This window comes from Hordeum vulgare, chromosome 7H (genome assembly GCF_904849725.1).
Source record: "Hordeum vulgare subsp. vulgare chromosome 7H, MorexV3_pseudomolecules_assembly, whole genome shotgun sequence".
Classification (NCBI taxonomy): Eukaryota; Viridiplantae; Streptophyta; class Magnoliopsida; order Poales; family Poaceae; genus Hordeum; species Hordeum vulgare.
The window spans coordinates 581233655-581245136 of NC_058524.1; the positions used below are offsets into that span (position 1 = coordinate 581233655).

Sequence of the window (11482 nt, forward strand, 5' to 3'; positions counted from 1 at the left end):
GGTCAGTCATAATGTCTTTCTCTATTTCACGTGCGCGTGCACCCACACTCGCTCGAAATAAGATGAGAAATATGTTGTTTTTTCCCACGAGATATTTTATAGGTGTGTATGCATGGTTCTCGATGTTTTTCCCCTCAATCTGGTTTTAATGGGTGTTTATTTGCAATTTGGACCGTCGACGGTATGAAAAAGAGCTCATGCATTGCAACGGCAGAGAAAAAAACATACGCTCTTAATCCAATAATCATGACTTAATTAAGGCCTTAATAGGCCTGCGTCTTTTAGTTTCACACGACATCACATTTGTATTTCCGACAATGTCATTAGTTCTCACACAAGGAAGACGCGTTTGAATGTGGTCAGTCATAAGGTCTTTCTCTATTTCACGTGCGCGTGCACCCACACTCGCTCGAAATAAGATGAGAAATATGTTGTTTTTTCCCACGAGATATTTTATAGGTGTGTATGCATGGTTCTCGATGTTTTTCCCCTCAATCTGGTTTAATGGGTGTTTATTTGCAATTTGGACCGTCGATGGTATGAAAAAGAGCTCATGCATTGCAACGGCAGAGAAAAAAACATACGCTCTTAATCCAATAATCATGACTTAATTAAGGCCTTAATAGGCCTGCGTCTTTTAGTTTCACACGACATCACATTTGTATTTCCGACAATGTCATTAGTTCTCACACAAGGAAGTCGCGTTTGAATGTGATCAGTCATAAGGTCTTTCTCTATTTCACGTGCGCGTGCACCCACACTCGCTCGAAATAAGATGAGAAATATGTTGTTTTTTCCCACGAGATATTTTATAGGTGTGTATGCATGGTTCTCGATGTTTTTCCCCTCAATCTGGTTTTAATGGGTGTTTATTTGCAATTTGGACCGTCGATGGTATGAAAAAGAAACGGACCGTGCACTATATATAGATTAAGTTTGTAACAAAAACAATGTTTTAAAAATATTTAAAAGCTAAAAATAATATCATATTTAGATTCTACATATTTTCTAATAAAAATTCATATATAACATGTTAAAATCGGACTTACAGTTTAAAAGATATGAATAATTTTATTTTACATAAAATACGGATTGATTAACTGAAACGTTAAGGGGTTTTCTACTAAAACGAAAAAAAAAAAGGTTTGGCTGACTTAAATATGGATGACGGGTTGCTTATCTAAAATATCAGGGCATTTTTTGAGAAACTGCGGACAAACGGTTCAATTGTGACTTAAACATGCATTGCGGGTTAATGTATAAAAAACGAAGGGACTCATTTGCAAAATGGCGTGACGGACGATCAGAAAAAGTCCGTGCTTTATTATTAGGTAGAGATTGTTATTATTAAGTTGATGTTTCCATTATTTAGAAAATATTTTATTGGAGAATAAAAAATTAATTGACCACACACCGCCTTCGCCTCTAACTCAACACGCATCACTCGTGTTGTCTCCACGGGGCAGCTCAGGCAAACCCTAGGAGCGGCCACCCCGACCTTTCCTTCTTCCATGTTTCCCCGTCGCAGCCATAGGTGGTCGGCGAGGAAAGCTCGCCATGCAGACGACGGGCTCTCCTTCTCTCTCCACGAGGGAATTTCTGGCCGATACACAATGACGACCCTGGGCACCCAGCGTGGAGGCGGAGTTGGCGCGATAGGCGGTGTCTCGATAGGATTTCAATGATGGTTGGGCCACCACAGTTGCGGGGGCAGCATGCGGCCGGTAATGGAGGCTGGCGGCGATGGATCTGGATTTTTGCACCTCAGATCGGTTCTCCCTCGTCGTCACGTGGACGCCTGGGGTGGCGACCCTGGGCTTGGTGGTGGCGATGATCTCCTTTATCGGAGGTGGTCGGCCTGAAGGCTGGTTGGTTGGATCTCGAGATCCGTCATCTAGTACCGACTACGAGTGAGGGAGACATAGTTGCTGGTGAAAACCGAGCTGACGACGGGCGATGGCGGCGTTCTGCGCCGTTACCTTGATGAAGGCATCATCGTGTAATTATTGTCGACCCACTCGTGCTGCTCATGGGGAAACCCTCGGATCTTGTCTTCTAGATCGGACGATGGCGGCACTGCGGTGTCATTTCTCTCTTGGGAGTATCGTTTATGGAGTAGCACTGGGCGACAAAGGCTGGTGGAGCGGCTTTGTCTTGCACGAAGCTTCGGTGAAGATGTCGAGTCATTCCTGGGCGACAGGTGTTAGGATGTGTCATGCATGTTCGACAAGTGTTATGCACGACAAATCTTTCATAGACTTCAAGCTGCGTCGAGTGATGGTAGTTGGCAGCATGGTGCTGCAGTGTATCAGTGGCGACCGTGACGTGCTTAGCAGCTTGCATGCGGGGAGGTGGCGCCATTGTGGGGACCTTGATGGATGGCCGGACTAGCAAGGATGATGCGGATCTCTTTCCTGAAAATGGGTCAGCGGTTCAATGATGATGACGGCTTTTAAAATGTGTGCATGTGATGTATGCTTTAGGTTTGCTGCACCGGCTGTAGGTTCTGATATGTTAAGTGGAAGGGAATGATCAGAGGAGGAGGAAAAGGAGTAGAGAAGGGAAGGAGAAAGAGGTAGATGCTTAAGGGAAGAGAAGAAGAGACGGCCATCGTCGTCGGAGGCGGCTCCGCTCGGCTCAGTTTCTTGCGTCGCCGCTGCTCTCCTCGATAGGGTTTGCTATGTCGCCAATCACCACTCCGTTTGTCATCGTGGATCTGTTCCACGAGGGCTAGACGTTTCTTTTGGCCCCTGTGGAACGGGGTGGACAGCCGTGGGTTGGGCTTGGATTTTCCATGCCTTGGTCCAAACCAAACGGTTAAATTATGATCCATGTTAATTTATTACCTGCCTGGATGACCCCCGTGGATCGGGCCGTGATCCCTTCCAATACATGTGGTTTAGCCTCTAACCAAACAAGGCCTCGAGATGTGGATGCAATTAGGACTTCAAGAAAAGGTCTAGGCTTGTGAACCGTTCAAGATTGACTCGTATTTTGTCTCGACTTAAGATTGACTCGGAAAGAAATGAGTTAAGTATGAACATTTGATGTAGCTCGATCGAAGAACGAAGTGATCTTGAACTAACACTAGCTCACCTGATTTTGCTTAATAGCTCGATATCATATAATTGTAGTACATAATTTTGATATATGTTAAAAGGAAATTGGATAATTTACTACCTTATAGATAGTCAAAAAAATATTACCATGTATGTTGTGTACCATTTTTCTTTACTTCACCTACCAGTACCCAACATGGAAGCTTAATTAAATACCGAGAAAATTTGGCCCTATGGTATGTGTTGAGCCATGTGTTAAATATCATGTTATTTAAACAAAAGTTTGAGAGCACACCCACCTTAGTTTTCCTCTTCCTGGTTCATATACGATCTCTTACTATTAAATACTAGTCTTCAAGTTGACAAAGAATAAGTTGAATTATATAAAGGTTTCTTGTGTTGTGGCCTACTTTGTCTGAAAAATATGCGTTAGATTATAAAAAAATCATGTTATTTAGCTCGACACTAGCTTGAGATTGACTCGAGATCGTTACAAAATGAGCACGAGACACTTTCTATAGCTCAACCTAAAGCTTCACTCGGACCGAGCTCGCTCGAATTTTAGTATAAGTTGAGCTGAACCTAACCTAACTCGCTAGAACTCGACTCACTTGCAGCCCTGGATGGAATCATTATCTTTAGTTAATACCAAAATTAGTATTTTTTTTACTGTGTGGAACATTATATCTCCATACAATGTTTTGGTCTGTTTTTGGCAATATAAGATGAGAGCATGTACATACACCATAACACACATGCACTTTGCGAACCTCCCCCCTCCCCTTACCCTTCACTTTTCTTTTGCGAATACCCTTTATTTATTTCTTTGAAAACTCCACAACTCTTCACTTAACTTTAATGAGATGCGTAACCATCATTTTTTAGACATTTTTTGCAAGCAATTCCTAGACTATTTCAAAATTAATACTTTCTAGCCATTCTTCGCGGATACGTTATATCACCAAGCAACGTTTCTTTCTGTTTCTGCAACTACAAAAAAGCAAGCCCGTGCATGCACACGTACAACACAAGTGCCGCCTCGTCAACGAGCCGATGCAATGTTTGTCTTAAAATCGTACTGAATTAATGAATTCTAACCAAAGCAGAGAAAGAACAAGCTAAATTAATAGAATTATTACGAAACCAGTTAATATCATGAAACGGAACACAACGTCCATTAAAAACGCACATTTACATGTTTCTTCGCTATGCTTGATGCTTTAACCTGAAACTAAATATACGAAAAAAAATAGCGACATTCGATAGGGTAAAAAAAATGAACTAATATTTTCTGCAACGGGCCGATAATGCTCTGCCAGGGGCTCCCAAATTTCAAAACCCGGTTTGTTGGGAGCGAGCTTTATCCCCCTCGAGGTTAGTTACGATCCTCCGCCTCGCATCCGATCCCCGCCGTCGGTTCCCGATCGCGCGGCCCGCGACGGACGGGAACCCCGGGCCGCCACCTGGCCGCCTCCCCCTCCCCCCTCCCGCAAGGCTGACACACGCCTGCGACGCAACAGACAGCCTTTTCTTTTCTGCACCGAGTTTCCGTTCGTTCCCTTCTCCTGTTGCAGCCCACCACCGCCACCACCTCCACCTCCACCTCCCCCTCCCCCAACCGCCGCCCCCCTCTCGCCGTCTCGCGCGCGGTGGCCTCCCTCCCCTCCCCCGCCGACCCCGTGACGCTTTGACGCCGCCGTCGCGAGCTCCAACCGCTGCTCGAAGAGGAGGGAGGGAGGGAGGGAGAGAGGCGGCTCCGGCGAGAGGGGAGGCGGAGGAGGATGTTCGACGGCCTCATCAACTCCAAGTTCTACAACCGCTGGTACGAGACGAGAATAGATTCGCTGCTTGTTCGCTGCGGGCTAGTTTCGCTTCGGTTCGTCGGGTTCCGGCCGGCGAGCTCGTCGGAGTCCTCGGGGGCGGGGGTCGCTTAGTTAGACCGGCGGTTCCTCCTTCCTTTAGAGTCCAATCCGGTGCCTCCAGATGCTGCTCTGCTGCTCGGGGTTCCTCGGCTGGGCTGCGCGGCGTCATGTTCGGGATTTTGTTCCGTTTCGTGCTTCCGAACTCGTTGGGGTTCGTGACTTCGTGGCCAGCTTCGTCCGCATCTCGAGGGCGTTTTCCCCGGTCGAGTTATCTTACCTGCTTTGTTTTACAAGGAAAAAAAAAATATCCCGTGTCGCGTCGAGTTCGGGTTCCATCTCCACTTGCATTTCCGGGCGATCCGGCCGCATTAATTTCGTCGCTGTTGGTGTCGCATGTAAGCATATCCTGTGATGCTGGATTACTTGGCTAACCGGCTGCTGGGTTGCTGAACGATGGATGCAGCAAGCACGCCTTCAAATGCATCCGGACGCGGCTGGTCGTCATACGGCGGAAGAAGCAGGCCATGATCGGCTTCCTCAAGAAGGACGTCGCCGACCTCATCGCCAACGGCCTCGACATCCATGCCTTCGGACGGGTAAGATAATGTCTTCTCTCGGTACTTCTCTCCTGCGCAGCATTTCACTGCTCAAGTACATTGCTCAGGACTGGTACGAATGGTCCTGGTTGAAGGAGGATTAGAGAATGTTTTTTGCGCTCTGGCCCCCATTTCTCAACTGGAGAAGTTGGCAAAAGCTTCTACCGACTGGTGGTCAAGTTCTAGTCAGTTTACTAGAGGAGAGTTGTGAATGTAATGACTGAATTTCTAGCTTTGTTTCCTGTCTCTGCTTCCAGATGGATGCGCTCATAATGGAGATGAACCATGCTTCTTGCTACAACATGATTGAGCAGTACTGCGATACCCTTGGCAAGCAACTCAACAGCCTGCAGAAACAGAGGTATATCTATCTGGTTAACTCAACTCTGCACCCTTAATTTTGTATGCGTTGCTTTGTGGGTCAAAACTGTAGGAAAGGATGTCCCACTATTTCTGTGGTCAACGGGAAGCAAAGTTTGTTAATGGCCAAGAGAGTTATGCATCCCAACTCTCTTAGTGGGACCCCTGTGTGGCATTTTATTAAGGAATCGATTTAGCAGGACTGTAGCATCGACGGTATAGGATTCTTCTGCTGGGATAGTTTTTCTTGGATGATGGAAGATTACCTCTCAGCCTCAGCATCAAGTGAAGCACACATCCAGCTGATGGTCTAGTTTACTCTAAACAAAAACCTTTCTGTTTGGATCTTCAGTTGGTGAATATAAAATAGTAAAGGCCGATTAACCATTTATTTGCGGGAAAGGCCAATTGACCATTATTAGGGCCTGCTTGGGACTGCTCTACTTCAGAAAATTCAGCTCCGCTCTAGAAAACATAAGCCAAACGGGATAGCTTCATGATAGACAGCTCCACAAAAAAACTAGAATCTGGGGTCCAACTTCCTGTTTTTTATGAAGCTCTCTAGGAGGTGCTCCATAAAATTGTAGAAGCTGGAGTTAGAGCAAAATTACCCACCACTGCCACCCGTAAGTGGATACCTCTTCGTTTCTCCCCTCTCATCCAATCAAATAGATCATTTCCACCAAATTTTCCATTCGTGAAGCTGAAACTGGATAAAAGCCAAACATTCTCTTTGAAAGAGCTACAACTTCTGTATGAAACTGCTTCAAAGTGGATTTGGTGGAACAGAGCTGCTTTTGATGGAGCAGAGCTGTCCCAAACAGGGCCTTAGTATGCCTGTGATTGCTGTAGGATAAAGTCAGTGTGGCAACAGAGTTTTAACTCTTCTTTTTACGAATGAACAGAGTTTTAACTCCAAAATATATATCTCTTTCATTATTCTTATGGTCTAGTTTAGTGTTATCACAAGCATTCTTTTTTTTGCTTCGAGCTTCAGTTAATGAATATAACCATTCTCTCTGGCAGTTTAATTATCTTCATGGTACAATTCATCATGACACTCGTTAATTTCTGCATCAACAGGGATTGCCCCCAGGAATCCATGGAGGCCGTGTCAACTCTAATTTTTGCCACTGCTCGGTTCCCAGACTTGCCTGAACTGTGCGACTTAAGGCATATATTCACAGAAAGATATGGTGGTTCTCTTGAACCTTTTGTTAGCCTGGAGGTGAGAGAGATGCTCCAATAATTTATTGTCATCAAATCGCTTCATAGGGTTCTGTTTAACCTCATTAATGTTTCTTGTACCTGCAGTTTATCCGGAAACTTGAGTCTGAATTATTTACAGATGAGGAAAAGTTTCAAGTAATGCAAAGTATTGCCGAAGAATCCTCGGTTGGTTTTGACATGAGGGCGTTGGAAATCAAGTTATGGGCTGCACGGGAGTCTGAAGATGTATGTCTACATGAACTTGCGTAAATGAATTTACTACTCGAACAATGACATGTGTCATTAACTTGGCATCTTGGATTTTCTATTTCAGGATCTTCTCGAAAAGGATTCAATGGAAAAGGGTGAACTGGCAGTGCCTTTGCCCATCAACCAGAAGGATGATTGTCAGTTAAATGACAGTACTGGAAGGAAGAATTCTGATAAATCTCATGGTAAGGAACAATTGGAGAAATCAGTTTCTCCTTTGGACTTAAAAAGAGAGAACACTCCAAAAGATGATAATACCAGAAGGCGGCATGCTGACAAAGCTGATGGTAAGGAACATTTGGAGAAATCAGTATCTCCTCTGCAAAAGGAAAGAGAGGAGGCTCAAAAGCGAGCTCAGAAACTGAAGAAAAAAGATGTCCGCCCTTCCGAGAAGGAGCTGATGGAAGCTGTGGAGCTAGATATTAATGGCCTACCGAAACAAGGATCTGGTTCGGTGAAATTTCCTGAGACAGAAAGCAACATAATAATTCCACCAATTGTGAAGCCAAAAGAAACAAAGAAAGAACATGGTGTCGAAAAAGAGAATAACAGGGGGCTTGGCTATCACCACCGATCACCCATACCTGGCCGTCCTGATTATACGAGAAGACATGCAAACTTAGGGTGCAAAGCTCTTGGCCTGCAGAATCAAGGACCTACTTCACCGAATCCTTCAAGTGGTAAAACTATAAACAGGCCCACTCCAAATTCCAATCCGAATGGAGCAAAGGGAAGGAATTGTGATGAAAAAGAAGAGGGCAACAGTTGCTTGCGTGGCAGACCACAGCACTTGGAAGATCTCGGACACACGGTGCAAAATGGACAGCGAGCACCACAGAGGGTGGCTGATGTGCAGCCTCCTTATGTCAAACCTAAACTTGGCATCCAGCATGTGAACGATGATCCTGCAAAACCAATTGACAGCAACTGCAATATGACTGAAAGGACAGGTCGTTTGGCTGACAAAGACGTGCTTCGGCCTGTTTCTGTTAGAAGAAGGCCAGCAGCACCTTCTTATGATGAGACACCTAACGATGAAAAGGTCACAATTCGAAAGGCCAACATTCACAGAACACAACCAAGCAAGCACAAGGGCGCTAACGAGGGCTATGACCGGAAGGGCAATGGTGTTGGTAATGGCAGGAATGTTGAGAGAACTCCTAGTGGTCGACCAAGTCCCTCAGGCATGAGAAACGGAGTTCAGTATGATGATGACTACGGTGGATCCATGCAGCAGCCTAAAGCAGGGGAAGATGAGACTGCTATTGACTTTGGTGATCTGTCGCCTCAGGCTGCAAATAGTCACCATCGACTCAATAGCAGGAACACTGATGTGCACGGCGGAGATCCTGATGAGGAGGAGAGGATGATGGACAAACTTCTGATGCATTATAGCAAGAAAGGTTTAGGTACAGATGAAACCAAAACAACAGTAGAAACCAGCAGAACTGCTAACTGTCAAGGAGCCCAAACACAATGCCAGCAAAACGGTTCTTTACACACTCCAGGAAGAGCAGTCTCGCTACCGCCGGAGTCCATTAGCCCAGGTGAAGCTGCCAAGGTTCCTGCTCGGTCCACCTCACTGCGGTCAAACTGTCCTGGGAGCGTACGCGTGCACCCGAAGATGCCGGACTTTGAAGAATTGGCCGCCCGGGTCATGGCCCTGAGGAATGCTTGAGGGGGAGGGCCAGTGTATACTTTCAGAATCCGAGCTTTCTGACAGTTTCGTCGTTGCGAGAGTCAGAGCTGGCAACCTTTCTGAATTCTGAGACTGAAGAGATGATATGTGCATGTGTTTTCCTTTTTTTTCATATTTTTTCCGACATTGGTATACTCTTCCAGCTTGAGGTTTTTCTGCTGGTGGTGCTTGTCTAGATAGGGCATTGGTACAGGGAATTAACAGGGTATACAGGTGATAGGATTTCGGCTTTGTTCTTTCGTTCAACCGATGTCATATCGGCTTTGGTTCATATACACAGATACACTGCAGATTGCAGTTCGGCGGTCCCAGAGTTTTTTCGTTGCTTCGTCATGTACCAGTACTTCAGGAAACTTTGATACATGTGTAAATTTTTGACCATGAAGCCACACGCATTTTCTTCGCCCTTATTTCTCCAAACATTCATGAGTTTGCATCATGCTTTTGAAATGCCGATCATGGGTACATTCTCGATATTCGGAATTTCTGGTTCTCAATTCGGCTAAATGACTGGATTTCACCTCAGTCCTAAATGACCGGAACCACCTTGTGATGGCGACCTAGCAGAGGCAGCTCACCACGCCGACGACGAGACGCGCGATGTAGTCCTCGGCGCCGCCGCGGAGCAGGTCGTCCCTGACGAGCCGCCGCAGCGCCCGGTCCCTGGGGAGCAGGCCGGCGCGGTGCAGCACCGTGGCCGCCGCCTCCGCCGCCCGGCCCGCCAGGAACGGCCCCAAGAAGCGCGCCGCCGGCCTGAGGAACAGCGGCAGCAGGGACTGCATTGCAGCGCGCACGGAGCATGTCAAGAATTTTTGAAGCCGCTGAACTGGGCACGCGTCGAAGGAAGGCACGGGCAGAAGAGCGTGCAGGGCCTGACGTGACGTACCATTGAGCTATGATCTGGACGGCGCGACGCCCTGGCCGGCGGGCTTGCTCGCCGTGAACGCCGCCGGCGTCCGTCAACTAATCGGCGATGGCAATGGCAATGGCTGGTGTTGGAGGGAGCGAGGAGTAGTTGTTACCTGTGCGTGTGTTGCGGCCTTGGGTTGGGCGCGTGATCCATGGGCAGGTGTGCAAGCAAGCAAGCGCGCGTGCATGAGCCATGAGGCACGGGAGCCCCGACCGACCGGGCCACGACGAAGAAAGTTGGTGCGCCCGCCGTCTGGCAGTAGGCGCCGTCCGCATGAGCCTATCTCGGCCGGTCTCTCTCCGCAGTCTGCGCCACGCCGCACACAGCGAGCGCGCAGCCAGCCAGCCGTGCCTCTGTTGCTTCTGGCCCGCGTGGCACGCTGCTCTGCAGTGTCTTTCTGATGGGGCACTACACCTGTTGAGACACGTGTGTGCTTTGCTTCTTGGAATCTTGCCGTCACCAAGAGAGTTGAGATGAGTACAGAGAGAAATGAGACTTTCTTTTCTCGAATATGCAGAGGTTGCCTATCTTTCATTGAGGGAACGAATGAGTGCAAAGAAGGATACAACACATGACATGAACGCAAAAAGACGGTGAATAAGGTGCCTAAAATAGAGGGATAAGGGATGCTCGGCCCAAACAGGGAGACAACACAGCTAGACCCACGAAGCCCTGATCTAGAGGGGCGGGCCAAACCGGCATGATGTCAAACACCGCCAAAGCCAATAATTGGGCGTCGGGAGCTAGCAAGATAGATCCTTCATGATCTGATCTAGAGAACCGGACCTAGGGTTTCCCCTGAGCTCGAAAAGGGGCGTATATGGAGGCCATGACAACAACTTCGAGTAGACAAAACGATACCAGCCAGCACCGGAGAGCCAGACCTAGGTTTTCCCTGAGCTCGAAGAGGGGTGTATATGGAGACCATGACACCGCCTCCAAGTAGGCAAAACGACACCCACGGGTGTCGCCTCTGCCAGCACCGACAAGCAAGGCAAAGATTTCACCCTGGTTGAAAGCTATGAGGGGAAGAGCCAAGGTGGGGCTAGACCTGCCACCGGAGGGTGGCCCTGGGCGCCCCAGACATACGAGCTTTGGGACTAACACCAGGCAAGGCGTGGAGGTGTACATGGTCGAGGAGAAGACGCAGGGGGAAGCCACGCCATTCGGTGATGCCAGCGAGCTAGGAACTGGAGGAACACATATCCAAGTTGTCGGGGCCATAGTCGTTAGTACACCAACAAGCCGAGTGAGCTGGCAGGAGTGCAAGCACTGGATCGCCGGGGTCGGAGCCACGCCGGCAGAGGATTCAACAAGTCATATTGGAAAACACAGGTTCAGAGTTGCTGGGGCCGGAGGAGCACCAACAAAACTCATCGTGAGGTGCCAAATGCACATCATTAGTGCAGAAAAGCCTATCTATGGTATGGCAAAAATGTCCTTGCTCGGGTAGACACCCTACGCCATCAATATGGCGTCACCGTTAGAATTTAATGACGGCATTGGAGACGATGTCA

At 47.7% G+C, this 11482-nt stretch overlaps 2 protein-coding genes across 2 annotated transcripts; one reads left to right on the forward strand and one right to left on the reverse strand.

Moving 5' to 3' along the window:
- Positions 1-4581: 4581 nt before the first annotated feature.
- Positions 4582-9461, forward strand: LOC123407966. The gene is made up of 6 exons (XM_045101210.1): positions 4582-4881; positions 5385-5517; positions 5775-5878; positions 6961-7105; positions 7192-7332; positions 7421-9461. Exons 1-6 carry the CDS (start codon positions 4841-4843, stop codon positions 9032-9034), a joined length of 2178 nt encoding a protein of 725 aa, XP_044957145.1. The 5' UTR covers positions 4582-4840; the 3' UTR covers positions 9035-9461.
- Positions 9391-10121, reverse strand: LOC123407967. The gene has a single exon (XM_045101211.1). It carries the CDS (start codon positions 9835-9837, stop codon positions 9616-9618), a length of 222 nt encoding a protein of 73 aa, XP_044957146.1. The 5' UTR covers positions 9838-10121; the 3' UTR covers positions 9391-9615.
- Positions 10122-11482: the final 1361 nt, after the last annotated feature.

What these genes read in the sequence shown, in the direction of transcription:
- LOC123407966 (XM_045101210.1), top strand. Translation starts at nt 4,841, where the DNA reads ATGTTCGACGGCCTCATCAACTCCAAGTTCTACAACCGCTG. An exon ending in TCCAAGTTCTACAACCGCTG is followed by an intron (nt 4,882 to 5,384) that starts GTACGAGACGAG and finishes CGATGGATGCAG; the next exon opens with CAAGCACGCCTTCAAATGCA. An exon ending in CTGCACGGGAGTCTGAAGAT is followed by an intron (nt 7,333 to 7,420) that starts GTATGTCTACAT and finishes TTTCTATTTCAG; the next exon opens with GATCTTCTCGAAAAGGATTC.
- LOC123407967 (XM_045101211.1), bottom strand. Translation starts at nt 9,837, where the DNA reads ATGCAGTCCCTGCTGCCGCTGTTCCTCAGGCCGGCGGCGCGCTTCTTG.